Raw genomic sequence first — 15,882 nt, 5'->3', positions numbered from 1 at the left:
TGTCGCTTCTGGGACGTTTATCACAAAAGAGATTGAATTCCAGTGAAATTTGGGACAAAACATGTCAAAATCGGTGTTGAGCTATTTGAAATTGCTTTTTTTAAGTCGAATTGGATGAATGTCTTATTTTTGGTTGATGTCATCAAAAGAGTTGCCAAAAAGAACGATGATCTTTAACCTTAAGCATACAATACTTTCTACGACACGTATCCACACGGCCTAGTCTGAACGATTTTTTTGAACAACTTGTAAAAAAAGGGCACAATAGAATAGACACTAGGCATTATTCTTAAACATTCAAGAGGAAAAAGAAATACAATTACTTTAAATTTAAAGTTCTTATCGAATTACAGCAGTAGTGTTCAAATCGTATCCTCCGAATCAATTTACTCTAAAAACCGTTTTGTAACAGAAAATTTACAAAAATTTCAAAGAGCAATTTGATTTTTTAAATTTTATTTAGGAAACAAATCTGAACAAACGTCTAAAATCCGGAAAGTTTAGAAAAATATGTGGTCATTCCGGTCAGATTCAACTTTTCTCGAATGCTTTATTTGGTTTATGGGCAAGCCTGGTTATATTAAGATAATATGGAATAAACGATAACCAAAGTATAAAGCTATCTACAGTGAAAAATACACGGATTTATCTAAAATGTTTAACTCAAACCATAAGTTTTTGATGATTTTGAAGGTTTTTACAAAACCTTTGGATATTTAATAAATTATCCAACATCAGTTGAAAAACTTAAGAAGTGTGTTTTTGTATAAATTTTAAATAATAAATATTCGGCCTATTCGGCCTATTCTGCCGAATACTTAGCTCAACTATTCGGTGAGCCGAATATTTGGCTTAACGGTTTTTTGGCGGTATTCGGCCAACCGAATATTCGGTACATCTCTACCATAAACTCAATATCAGAAAAAAAAGAGGCGAGAGTCAAACTCTGCGTAAGGATTCGAGTTCTGGAAATTTCAGAAAAACTCGAAATCCAACAAGTAAACATAGGCATCGAAATGCTGTTTCCTTCAGTAATCAATTGAATTCCATGAATAAATATTTTTTGGATTTTTTTTCTTAAAAACTCATTTGTTTGATGTTCATATTTTGTTTGTATTTTCAAACTAATTCATCGAGTATTATTGCATAGGTATCTGAAATTATCAGGCAAATTCGCCATACATCTTAGTAATCATTTTTGAAATATTAAATACTTTGTTATCTTATTTTGATCGCCGCTGGGATATATTCTTATCTAAGTTTATGGCACTAACTATACTATAAACTTCGATAAGAACATATTTAATAAGAAGTTTGTCTTTGTTTTTTAATTCTGATTTTTTTTTTCTGAAAACTCTTTTTTTTTTTAATTTTATTCGGTATAGACGAACCAGCCAACTCTGAAAGTCCCTCTAATAAAGATAAAAAAAATTTTAAGAAAAACATAGTTTCCACATTTTGTCCTTGACAGGACGCAATATTTTATTTCGCAGCGAAAAAATATTAAAAGCTTTAAATTTTAAACTTCATGATTTGCATTTGAAAGTTGATTAACGTTTCGCTTATTTTTATTATTTTTAATCATCTTTTTTGAATCTATGATGAATTTTTAAGTGAATCTATGAAAAGTTTCAAAAATTATAACCAATTAAATTAATAATTTAAAGCAAAATTTCCAAAATTTTTCAATTGCTTTATTTTTTCAATATTTTTTACAAAACATGAAATAATATAACTTTGCAATTTTTTTAACGACACACTGGATATATTGTGCATTTTTTATATTGTTATTATTTCTAGTTAAATGTGAATTTCAAACCCCCCAGCCCAAGAAAGGGTCTTTTGTACGGGTCTGTAAGGATAAATTATTTGTATTTTGGAACCATTTTGAACCCATGCGAACGAATGATTCAAGCCCAAGTTTTTTACAAAATTGACTTTTAAATCTATTCAGCTAACGATTTTTAAATGATTTTTGCAGACTTGGCTAGACTATAGGGCGCACAAAAGAGTTCCAGTGAAAAAAAATTGAGATTATATATTAATCAGTTATCATGATTGAAATTTTAATTTTAAAGCACTGATAAGTTTGAAGCATAATGAACTTTCCAAGATTTCCACCGAATATACTTTTGAAAATATGATATTATCAAACCTAGGATTCTTTGAAATTATTCAGCTAGAAACTAGATTTTTTTTTAGCAACTTGAATTAAGAAATTTTTTCAGGTTGAAATTCAAGAAAAAAAAAACGTTTAAAGTATTAAACCATGAAAAAGTAACAATTTTCACCTCAGAAATAGTTTTTTTTTCTAGTTATTAAATGTTTATCTTATGTTGTCCACGGTAATTCAGTCTGTGAAGCCAAAATCAGCTACAACGGTGTATGTCTTCCAAAATCTACAGAAACATTAAAAAGTCTACAAATAAATATACTGAAATGATTACAATTAACATTATGTATGTTAATAAATGTGAACGGTATTTTTCGTTTATCCATTCTTTCAACTTTTATTGAAGAATCATTTCACTTTTCACTCCAATTCTTAACCGTTTAAACTGTTTAAAAATCTAAAATCATCACTTTTTATCGCCATTTCCCAATTGCCTTTTAATGATGTTCTAATCACGAAATTTACTTGTTGAACTTGAATCAATTAAAAGCACTGTTTAAGTTCGAAAAAAATTTATCAAGAAATCAAAGATTTTCACAAAAAAAGAACTTTTTTTGAACGTTTCATAGATGCTTTTTTTGTGCAGATTTTTAATATTCTACGATTTTTGAATGAAATCAAATTCAAGCAAAAGCTAATTTTTCAGAATTGATTCAAGTTTCTTCTTCATTTTTTGCAAAATTTTCTGGAATTCATCAAATTTTTCAACATAATCTTGTAAACAAAAATTTATCAATGTAATTCGAAAAGAAAAAAAACCGAAGCTTAGTTGAATCTTTGGGGGGAAATTTCGACCCATTCATTATAGTTACAAGGCATGATTTTATTTTAGGTTTTTTTCTGTTTCGAAACCTTTAAAAAAAATTTCATTATTGAGACGGTTATATGAGATTCATAATTTTGGTTTAAAATAACATATAAATTTCCAAATGCTTGAACAAATGAACTATAATTTCGAATTCAGTTCATATTTAAAATTTGAAATTTTTAACCAGACGTTTTTTTCATAGAACAGTGCACAGATGTTTGTCTTAAGTAGAAATCAGTTTTGTAAATTTATTAAAAATTGGAATTGAATTTCGGATTTAAAATAATATTTGAAACCAAGATTAAAAATTCACTATGAAAATTGAGATATGGATCTAAATGTGCAAACTTTCAATTCAGTTTTAATGATTGATTTGGAAAAACAGATTCTGAATGTAAATTTGGTAATATTTGAAAATGTGTTTATGAATATTTCAGACCCTATTGTGAGAAATACTTGGTCTGCCAGTGCTGGTCTTCATGGTTGATTTGGCAAATTCCAAAACGTAGAAAAAATCATCACATTGCATTTTTAAAAATCAAAATTTCATTTCAAATAGTTTTTATCATTTTTCAGAAGGTTTTTTTAACTGAAATCCTAAATATTATATTTTGAACATGAAAAAAAAGATTCAGTTGACTTTAACTTTCTTTCCATTTTTGATATTTTTGAATAAGGTCTGTAGAAATGTGAAAATTAGGTCGCAATACACGTGAAAACTGATGAAAAAGTTGAACTGAAGGTGTCAATGAGGGGGTTAACCCATATCGTTGGGCGAATCAATTCTGCACAAGTAATGTGCGAAAAAACACTTTATCAATAAATGGGTAAACATTTTGAAGAATGCGAAATGTTCGGTGTTAAAATCAATTATTTTCTTGAAGATCTACCAAAATCTAGTAAGAATAAGAGACCAGGAAACGGGAATAAAGCCATTCAACTTTTACATTCTAGGAAAGCGTGTTTAAATAATTGAACATATTGCTCAAAGTCATCAGAACACAACAACAAAAAATTGACAAGGATACTAAATTGAGCTAGAATGAAAAAAAAACATTTTAAAATTTGTTCTTATACATTTCAATGTTTGAACGACTTTCTTAGAAAAAATTGTGAAAACAAAATTGTTGCTTCTGGAGAACGCTGAAACTTTTACCGAATTTGACAAGAGATTACGTTCGAGTTTGCAATTTTTAACGTTAAAGAATTTTTCTTCAACGCCTTTGAAAAAATAATAGCATTTAAGGGTATATTGGATACAGGATATGTATTTACGGCTTGAAGCGCTCTGAATTTTCCAAAATTGGTCACAATAAATTAAAAGATTTATTGGAAAAACAAAAAACATTCTTGCTTTTTTGAATAACACAGGAATCTCTTATAGTATTTGCCCGATTTGAAGTCTTATCACTGAATTGCTTATACTGTTTATCGGCTGAACCAAGAACAAGTTTATTTTTTCTAGAAATAACGAAATTCACATAAAAGCCTCAAACTTCGACATTTTAAAAGGCACTGGCCTATAACTCTGAGTAACAAAAAAGATTTTTTGAAAATAGTCCAGGGTTTTCCAACTGAATTAGACTAATATTGACGCCCTGAGTCCGAATATGACCATGGTTTTGTTCAATCAGGTCAAAACCCCTATTACTAGCATAATGAAGCGTATATAGCCATATGGCTGCATCTCAAAAAGTTGACCTGATACAGCAAAATCAATGTGTTATTCTAACTCAGGACACAAAAATTAGTCTAAATCAGCTGAAAAACCCCAGACTATTTTTTGGCTGTCACCCAGTGTAATCAATGAACGTCTTGAGAAACATGGTACAGAAGCCAACTCAGAGGAAACCTCAACTAATCTCTAGTAGACCTCTAAATTTAGTTAAAAAATGGCACTTAAGATCACAATCAATATTGTGCAAAATTTTCTGAAATCTATTTTTATTAAAAATCACAAACGCTCTAAAGACAAGGCGTAAGAGTCTGAAATAATCGAACATCTGATGAAATGTTTTTTCTACGGTATTTTAAAATGAGTTTTGTTTTTTTTTCAAAAACTTAACTTTTACCAAAAAGAAAACAGGTGTCCACTTTAATTCGTGAATAGTCGATATTTATAGTTTTGTCAGCATTTTTTTTTCGAAACCTGTAAAAAATTCCTGGTTGAACCTTTTTAAATTTTAAACTGAAAATCAAAACAACTTGCACAGTTTGCAAACATTTTCTCTTGTTAAAGCATTTACATGATTCATAGAGGTATTTGTATGATTTCATAAATTATGCCACTGGAATTCTCCATACAAGCGAGTGCTTCTTATGTCACTGTGTTCGAATAGATTATTTTTCACTTTATTTAAGTAAGAAAACTTCTTCTTTAGCTTCAATAATCTCAATGAAATAGTTTTGAAAATATTTTTAGATCTATTTCTATGAGATTTGAATTTATTTCAAATAACAACCATCGTTTACTCGTTATTTATTCAAAATATTTTAATGTGTTTGAAAGATCTAGGTGAAAATTGTATTTCTTCTAGAATTGCATCAATTTTGCCCCACAATTCCAGTTAATTGAATGTTTGTGCTGTCTGGATCAATGCAATTCGCCTTGAGCAGACGCGCAAACGATTGTTTCATTCCGTGCGTCGGTTCTCGAAACTATCAACAAACAGCTCTGGCATTGATTGACACTGATCTTTGATAAGCTGCCGATGGAATCCGTCCGATTTTCACTTGAACCAATACTCGGCTCTCGATTGTTTTACAGGCTAATCTAAATACCAAACACCGATGGTGATTGTCGAAGGCTGAAACACATCAAAACTGAAGCGAAATTTAATCCTTGGCTGCCCGCCCCGGGTGCTGGATCCACTTGTCCAAACAATTTCACATCATACCAGCTCAAGTGCAAGTGCAATTATCAGGAAAACATTTCAATTTTCCTGCCATTTGACAAAACCCATAAACTAAACCTTCATTCTAGACCGACTACAATCGACCGACATTTACAGCAGCAATGCAATGGTCGTTGTTGTTTCGGTTTCATTCAGGGAAAGATGACAGAGCCCCTAGTACGTTGTCGGCCGTCGTCATCAGACGGGGCATGGCCACTTGAAAATGCATTAACTTTTCAAGAAAACAGCATCATTTACGCCACCCACCCACCGAGTCAGAGCGAGTGGATGAAAGAGCGAGTTAGTCTGGAAGCATGGATTCCAGACGGCCAACTGGACTAAACACAGATCAGTAGACACAACTTAAAGTTGATTACAACTAAAAAAAATGAATTTAAATTCTGTTTAAAGTGAGTTTTGTATAAGTTGAATTGAAGTACATTTCAGTCAGATTTTTTCCATTCATTCAATCATCCTTTTATCTGTGACAAATCCATTCAAAAACAAGCACGAAGAAAGAAATTCTCGAATCTGGGAAGGTCCCGAGTCGAAACAGGAACCAGCAATCAACTTTGCCAGTTTCCCCCCTGTAGAATTGTCTTGCTTTCCCGAGCTTCGATTGTAAGTTTCCATTGCATTGTCTGAACGAAAATTACACCCACTACTGTTAGGTTTCTTTTCTTCCTTTCTCCGCTGAAATCGAGCCAGCTACAGTGATAGGATAAATTTTGATGGCAGTCCAAAGTGAAGGTAATCATATCTGGTTTTAAACTTTTCCCATATTTTTGTGGTTGTCATATTGGAAATACATTTCAAGGATGTTATCAGTAACACAAAAAACTCTTAATTCTTTTAATAGGATTTAGAAAAATAAAATTTGTAGATGAAAAAAAAAATAGAAAAACTTACCGTAGACAGTGAGGGTTACAGGATCTGAGATGCGTTTTCCGGCTATGTTTTCTGCTACACACGTGTAGTTTGCCATATCCTAAAATGGGAGAAAATAGAGCTTAATTAATAAAATGTAGCAAAAGAAACAGCAATCCAAAATTCAGCTTGAGGGATAAGTTTGACGAAAATACAATTATAAGAACCGCCTCTTTTTTCTTAAAAAAAACTGGAAACATTTTATCTAATATGGTGATTTGCAAAACTTTTTTCGAGTCTCTATCGTAAAAATAAACTTTATCTTGGAGAATGTCCAATAAACTATTGGAATACAATTATTTCTCAGAGTTTAAAGTTTCAAAGATAAAGGTTGCATTAAATTTAATTCCTTATTACAGTGGGAATACTTCAGTGAAAAGTTATCGTTATTGTTCTTATTTTGACCAAAGGACATATTCCACGTGCTTGAACCACCAACAATGATTCGTGTCCGTTCTCGAATCAAAAAAATCTAAAACTTGTCAAACATTTTTATAATCCAAATCACACAAAACCCACGGAAAAAAAGAAAATAAAATTACATCTTTTTTATGATCACGAAAATTAAATTTATTGATGGGAAAAATATAAATTTGACAGCTTTCACAAAACAGTCAATTTGAAATATATGGGTTAACTTATTTTTTAAAATGCATTGAACAATTTAAGGCGAACAAATATACTACATTGTGAAGAAAAAGGATTTGTTAGAATCCAAGGGAGGTGTTTCAAAAAGCGATCAGAAACAGTAGCAAATGAGTGAACTTACGTCACATAAAAGGGAACTTAAAACATTCACGAGAAAACTTTGACACTTTCTAACAAAAAAAGATGTTTTTTGAAAATGACGATATGATTTTAAAACACAAAATTTCAATGAAACCGATTGATCCCCAGATAAGTTATAACAGCGCGAATGAGTGAATTCACGTCTCAAAATTTGATTATTTTTAGCAAAATTTCACAAGGGAAATATGCTCTGAAAACTGTTTTAACTCTCCAGATGGTCGGATTTTTACAAATCGATCATGATGTGGTTGAGTTTTTTTTTTAATTTTCTTGTTTTCAAAACAAATAAAAAATATTGAAAAAAATCATTTTTTTTGTGAATCTTCAAAAAAAAAAAAGATTGTTTGAAACAAAAGTCATTTGAACACATAATTCCTCAAAATGTTGCTGTTCAAGTGCGAGTGTAAATAAGGAAAAAGTAAGGAAAAGAAACTGAAAATTTATGATTGACAAGTCGGGAAATATAACTTTTTAAAGAGTTCACAAAATTCGCAGGCTCCTAAAGATTATTTCAGAATAACTTAAAGTTTCGGGATGTGAATTCAGTCAACAACTGTGTTTTGTTTAAACTGAGTGAATTCACGTCAAATCTTTGAATGGGCTTAACTGTGTTTGTTGTTGAACAATCGTGAAGTTACGCAAATCAAACTGTGACTACCGTAAAAAGGGTAACTTTGATCACCGGGGTAAATTTGACCAACAATAAACTTTTTTACATTATCATCAATAGCTCATTCCATGGTTTGAATTTTTGAAAACTGTTTTCTACGTTTGAGAGCCTATTAATTGAGTATCAAAAAGGCAAAATTTGCCTTGCATTTGAATTTTTTTCTGTTTGTAAAAAATCTAATTTCAAAATCATAAAATATCTATTTTTCTAAGGCTCGAAAAAACAGCTCTCCTGAAGACACCAAAAAGCATCTAGAAGCAAATGGGTTGTTTTATGTGAATGAAATTTTTTCTTTGTTTATGGACCGTTAAAGTGCTATTTTTTATTGTCATTTAATGACAAATTTTTTATATTTAAAAAATATAAGGACATTTTCCAAGAGTTAGCCCTTATTGGAAAAATGGATAAAAACCCCATTATATCGTTAACTTTGAAGAAGATAATGAAAATTTTTTCGATTATTAATATTTATAAAATAAAACGTTAAAATCAAGGTTTATTTGATAAACTAACATTTGTAAATATTATGAAGGTGTTTGGTATCCTTTATGGTCAAGAAAACTCGTTAAATCCGTTAGAATAGAGACTGATCAATGTCACCCCAAAGCATCAAATTCTGAAAGAGGCGTAATCGATTTTTAAATCAAACTTAAAGAGGTCGAATAAATTTCTGGATTTATGTTTTACGTTCATAGGAGTCCAGTACTGGTTTTAAAAAAATAAAACATGCTACATTCCCCTTAACAGAAAAAAATAATCGAAATGTATTGAAAAAAGGGATCAATATTACCCCGGATTACGGTAATTATTTTTTCTACAAACTACTTGCAGACATCGATATCCTATTTCCGCAGAGAGAATAGGAAGTTAAATTTGTACTGAAGTCATAAATGGTCAATTCTAGCGTGAATTCACGTCACAACAGAAATCGATCACAACATAAACACCTTAAATTTTGAAAGAGATTAAATGTTGCACCCGTTTTGCTACTATTTTCATTTTATTTTAGTTAAAATTTGTAGACTTATAGAATGACAACAGTTCAAGAAAGTTCGGAAAAGCGATTTCACATCACGGAAGAATGTGACAAAGACAAAATATGGTTGATTTATTCATGATTATGAAATAGAAATAGTCCCTGTTAAAAAGTTCAATCCTAAAATTATTTATTTTATTTTTTTAACCTGAAGCTGGTATCTGGCTTTTGCACTTAAATGTCTTATTGATTCGGATAAGAAAATATTATAAGTATTCCAAATTTCTTATGAGTTTTAAACATATGTTCAATGATTATTCCATGAAACTGGTAACTAAAAATAAGGAAACAAAAACTATTGAAGTGTAACTTCGTATTTGTGCTAAAAAATCTAAATTTGCACATTGATTTTTCGGATTACACAATGAATTTTAAGTTCGAGGTTTCTTACTAAACAAACCAAAATCAAAGATTCAGATTCTGACAACTTTTGAATAAATAAAAAACAAACAAACAAATTACATAATCTAACAATTTAAGTGGACAGCTTTGAATTGTAAGATTTAAAATTTATATTGCATTTTGGATTGACTACGTTCCAAAGTCGTTTGGAAAAATTTCAGCAAGAATTGAGAGCAAAATTATCTTCAGAATACATATATTCTGAGAAAACACAAGATTTCTACAATAATAGAATATTAACAGAAAACAATAATTTCTGTGTTTATGATTTATCATAAAACAAAGTTTTTCTATGATTATTCAAAAGAAAATAAAAATCTTAAATTTCATAACAACATATAAAATTTTGATTTTTGATTTTTTTTTGTTTCGATTATAGTCGTTTTACCATCTTTATGGCATTCGCGACTTTATCAACGTTGCAGTAGGCGGATCGTTATTGAAAAACTATCCAGTACAACTGTATTCGATGTTTACTCTTGGGCTCGAACTCGCGGACATCGGCTCAGGAGACAACAGACTTGCCAACTGAGCTATATCACAAGCCCATTGATTGATATTCTACCTTTTACTTAATACGAAGCGAAACATGGTCTTGAGTTTTTTTTTTCAAGATTTTCTGACTCAAACTGAGATTTTTTAACATTTGAAGCTCTTTTAGTATTCTAAAAATAAAATTTTCAATTTTAAATCCTTAAAAAAATATACTCTGTTGTGGTATGAGCCTGCTTGGTTGAATGATTCAACTGAATCAAAGCAATCGAAAGATTCCTTTTAATTCAACCACGGTAAATTTACCGTGGTTGAATTAAAAGGAATCTTTCGATTGCTTTGATTCAGTTAAAAAAATATAAAATATTTCATCTACTAACTGACATTATTCACATGATTTAAACCATTGAAAATAAAACAATTCTGTTTGTCGACAAAAATTTCTTAGTTAGAGTTCAGTAAATTATTTTCCTATGACAAAAAAATTCAAGCAAAATATTTTTGAAATTTGGTATATTTTTTCATGAATCACCGCGAAGTTTTAATTATCGTTATGCTTGCCGAGGATCTTGGATTACCGAAAAAGTTTCAGCAAAATATCTTTAGGTCGTTTCTGACGCTGTTTTTTTTTTTTTTTAATTTAACGTGCTTAAATGGATGGTTCATTTGAAAATATTGTCCAATGTGAGAAGCAGCAAACATTATCGCTGGCAACGGTTAGCATGCATTGAGAGCAAAACTAACGCTCTCTTCCATACTTTCGGAATGCACGAATAAGGCGTTGAATATCGTCGTATGTGTATAATTCTTATCGCTTAAACCAGAAGTTAAAAAGAGGTATGTACATATATTGCCTCCACTTTGGTAGGTAAATGCTGTTTTTTAGAGTTTTATGCGATGACCTTATAATGTATATGAATCGTATAACAAGGTTTGTTGAAAATTATACCGACAAAAATGTTTGCTCTACCAAGATGGACGATCAGGGAGCTCAACACAAAGTTTGGATGAACTTGCTCACGAATTGACAGAAAAGCCCTCTGTTGTGATAGAAGGAGACTTAGACGCTTGGAATGTTAAAAGGGATAGCAGGTGCAACAACCTTAGAGGCCACAGCTTACTAGAGACATTCGCGAGACTGGAGATTGAGCTGTGTAAAATTTGAGCTAACAGCACCTACCTCAAGCATGGATCACCAGACAGAACGTCAGCAATTGATGACACATTGGCGAGCCCATCACTTAAAATTGATATGAAGTGGAGAGTGTGTGAAGACTACACCCATAGCGATCACTAAGCGATACGCTATAACGCAGGAGGCCGATATCCTGTGATTGCGAGGCAACCGCGCCAGTCCAATAGTGAAGATGGAAGACAAGCTTTTGATCTGGATGTCTGCGTCGAAGCAATAAATATGCAGGGAGCTTCGCAAGTGCAAAACGCTGAACAGCATAGAGAAAGGTTTGAAGCAGTATGCGACTAGACTATATCCAGAAGAAGTTTTCCCAAATGGTGGCGACGAACGGCTTACTGGTGGACATCAGAAATTGCCGAGCTGCGTGCCAGCTGCCTAAAAACCAGGCGGCGAGTTCAACGGGCGAGAAACGATACCGATATAGAATCGAGAGGTGCCTCAAGCAAGATATCAGGACGAATAAGGAGAACTGCTAAAGAGCACTATACCAGAGAATAGACAACAAACCGATGGGGCCAAGCATATAGAGTTGCACTAGAAATTCGATGGTTCGAAGTTGCGCCTCTTTTCTCGTATCATGGCCCGACGCAACGGCCATTTACCCCGTACATCGCTAAGAAGGTTGCGGTTAACAAGACCCCAGCCACGGACGGAACCCTGAATTCAGTTGCAGTGGTGAAGGTGGCAGTACAGACCATTCCGGATATTTAAAAAGTTGTGTTCAAAAGTGTCTCGACGAGGGAACTTCTCCCAAGCTGTGAAAAACGGCAAAGCAAGTAGTATCACTACCGAAACCGGGAAATCCTCCAAAAAATCCGTAATCGAACAGACCAATTTGTTTATCGGATACCCTTGGTAAATTACTAGAGAGGGTAATCTCCAACAGACTAACTATCTGAACAGAGGGTGAAAGTGGGCTGTCGAATACAGACAGTTCGGTTTTGGGAAAGGAAGATCCTCAGTGGATGCCATCCGAATGGTGACAGAGTACGCGAAATGCGCATATCGAAAGAAAAGGACAGGTTTTCAGTCTGACAAGCGAACTGAGTAGAGAGCGAGAGGAGCGCCAGCCAATCAGCGAACAGCAGCCGACCGGACGAAGGTATAAAAACATGCGCTCCCGCGCGTAGCATAATCTTGGGATGAATCATCCAATAGGATGAAAATCCCTGGGAAAAAAAGTAGCATAATCTGTTGATTCTAATACCGTATTTGTTTATGCCGAGTGTTGCACTAGTGTTGCACTGGTGCACCACTAGGTGCTGTCAAACTGTTTGTTTATTCGGACGGTGTTGCACTGGTTTTGACCTGTCGGAGTTCTGCTTACGGACGGTGGCCCACCGATAATTTTGCCAGTGTTGCGAGAGAGCGTGTGAGTGAGTGAGATAGCAATACACTGGCGACGATTTGTGTTTGTTTTTATCGAGTACGGTGGAACACTCCACGAGTGGAGAAAACAAATACAGTATAACTATCATCGCGGAAACATCGGTTCAGTAGAGTGGCCGACTCAGGGGGAAGTGAATCAGCCAGGAATGGTCTAGTCCTGGACCACCAGAAACAAAGGAGGAAGTTGCGCGCCAGTAACAGTGCATAAGAAGAAACAAGTGCAAATAGTAAACCGAGAGAATCAACAAGAATGTTCCATCGCGACTAAAAGTTGTTGTTCCTCTGGCCTCCTTCTGCTTGCTTCCGATCGCTATCCGCTGGAGATCTGGTAGCATATTTTCTATCAGACCGTTGTCAAGTGGTGCGCTGTAGCAATCAAATCTCAAACGTACTACCATTTGGAGATAGAACTCCACAAGGCTCATGTTTAAGTGCTCTACTGTTTAGTCTGTATATAAACAGCCTTCCTTCCTTATTGAGCTGTAGTTAGCAGCTTTATGTTGATGATCTACAAATATACACGAATGGACCTGTTTCTGAAATCGATCGACTTGTGGCGAGAATTTATTTGGATCCGCGGAAAATTGAGCAATGGAGTAGAAAGAACTTTCTGTCACCCAGCCCTAACAAAACCCTGATGATAATTTTTACCTAGGTAGGCATTGTGTGCCCATCAAAAAACATAGTTTTTTGCAACCAGCCTATTCAGCTTACGGAAAAGGTAAAAAACCTGAGCCTTACGATGGATCACAACCTGAATTGGACCAACCACGTGAACGTGGTGACCACGTGAAATATCAGCTAAAGTTTTCCAAACCCTCAGAACGTTCCGAAATTTCCAACCCGTCCTCATGGTCCCGATTCGGTTGAAGTTGGTCCAAGCTGTCATCATCCCTATGTTTCCCCTGTTTACTTTCCGGGTTTATCAGCAGCCAGAAAAGACCAGCTACTTAGATGCTTCAAGTCAGCCGCATGATTTGTGTACAGAGGTCGCCAGAAAACTTATCCTTGGTTGTGATCTCCTGGACTTCTATCATAGGCGCATATGTAGTTTTATGCGACAAGGTTACAATACAACGAATGCCTGTCAACATACATATCTCCTTAACCATTTGCAATGTGGAAGAAGTGATTGAGCCAAATGCTTTATTATACCACAGCATACTACGACATGAAGGAAAAGTGTCCTAATCTACGGCGCTTCATGCTGGAACACCCTACCTTTATTGACCCATCGGTGGTTAGTTTCCCAAGCGTCACCCCCCCTTGAAAGTCCTAAAGCTTTTCAAGGCCACAACAATAGGTTTTCGTTATATCGACGTTAAAAATGCCTTCAACATCGCTAGCCAAAGCGCTTCACAAAATGCTTGTTTCCAATACTCTCTGCAGGATGTTTGGAAGCTTTTTTGAAAATTGCGTCTTGACCTACTACACACAATCCGAGTTACAATATAATGCCCTAACAGCAAGTGTTCCACAGGGTTCCATACTTGGACATGTGCTCTGGAATGCCACATAAATATGATGAGGTGTTAACGTTGAAACTACCAGTAGGCACGCAGATAGCCGGATTTGCTGACGACATCTTGCTTATGATCGACGGCAAAACAATCGAGGAGATAGAAGACCTTGCAACGGTGTCTGTAGGAAGAGTAGGATGGAAGGAGTCAAGCTTCAGATACTCCACCATAAAATTGAAGTACTACTCGTGACCAACAAAAAAAGCTGTGTCACACATGGAGATTACTGTTGAAGGACACACCACATCTTCGAAACAACAGCTGAAATTCCTCGGAGTAATGGTCGACAGCCGCTTAAGTTTTGGTGCACATGTCAAATATTGTTGTGATAGTGCATCGAAAGTCAATGACTCACTGGCCGAGATTATGCCGAACTGCCATGGCTCAAAGTGTAGCAAGAGACGTCTTTTTGGGAGCTTGGCACTATCAAAACTAAGATACGGAGGGGTGGTCTGGAGCTCTGCCCAACAAAGGGCAAACAACAGATCCAAATGACGCAGTACACATCGGGTGATAGCCATGCGAGTTTACTGTGCATACAGTTCTATCTCAACAGATGCAGCTTTTGTCATCGCTAGCATAAATAAGTTCCATCGACATCACTTAGGCGGAGGATAAAGAATGTTTCGTAGCAAGAGGAGTGCGTAAAACTCAGTGGCAGGAGCAATGGCACACATCAAACATAGCAAGATGGACGTATCGGAAGTATGGAGAGTTCAACTTTTACCAGACGCAATATCTGTCCGGTCATGGGTGCTTCAAGTAATACCGAATATATGATTTTTTTTGACTGGTGAATGTAGTCTATATATAGTACGTTTTGGCTTCTCAGTCATGTAATTTTGAACAAAAACTAGAAACAGCACATTTTCTCAGTGTCTTACGTTTCGGCCATGATCTTGGCCATCATCAGGGATATAGAGGCCAAGATCATGGCCGAAACGTAAGACACTGAGAAAATGTACTGTTTCTAGTTTTTGTTCAAAATTACATGACTGACAAGCAAAACCTTCATCGGTTCAAGCTTATCAGCTCGCCGTATTGCCCGGAATGCGTTAATATGGACGAATCAGCAGAACATGCAATATTTTTCTGCCCAGTTTCAAGTCGAAGCTGCGACGAAATCTTGCAGATTATATGGGATCTGATACGAATCAGGAGAGAGGATGAACGGAGAGATATTCAACCTAAGTTATTAAGCAAAAAAAAGGTCTTGGGCCTCGTATGACACCTCAATAAAAGCTTAGCGATCTTAGGGCGTGGTATAGCCCTAATCTGGGCTGTATTGATTGCATTTACTTTATTAATTGCATTTACTTTTTTGTTTATAAAGCGCGATATTGATCTTTCACCCTTTTCTACCATTTCCAAACTATCTCTTGATTCCTAGGACGTGGCCGGAGCCGTTATTGACTCGTTTACTGGTTCAAACAGAGAGCATCAGATTCACTGATTAGCAACCATTAGCGATGTGGCACTAGTTCTACTGAGCCACGCCAGTGATTATGGAACTCCGAATGTACTAATCGTTGCTAAAATTTTATTAAGGGACCAATTCAGAAACATTTAATTTCACTGTTCAAAAAA

The 15,882-nt window shown here is 34.4% G+C and overlaps 1 protein-coding gene across 2 annotated transcripts in view; it reads right to left on the bottom strand.

Moving 5' to 3' along the window:
- LOC129749797 (netrin receptor unc-5-like) overlaps positions 1–15,882 on the bottom strand; it is a 555,087-nt gene that overhangs the window by 429,389 nt on the left and 109,816 nt on the right. For both annotated transcript variants that reach the window (XM_055744887.1, XM_055744888.1), the window contains exon 5: positions 6,785–6,863. In XM_055744887.1, the coding sequence (XP_055600862.1) occupies positions 6,785–6,863 (79 nt within the window). The remainder of the gene's footprint in view (positions 1–6,784; positions 6,864–15,882) is intronic.

The sequence above is a fragment of the Uranotaenia lowii genome, chromosome 2 (genome assembly GCF_029784155.1).
Source record: "Uranotaenia lowii strain MFRU-FL chromosome 2, ASM2978415v1, whole genome shotgun sequence".
Taxonomy (NCBI): domain Eukaryota; kingdom Metazoa; phylum Arthropoda; class Insecta; order Diptera; family Culicidae; genus Uranotaenia; species Uranotaenia lowii.
This window is presented reverse-complemented; position numbering and strand designations above follow the sequence as displayed.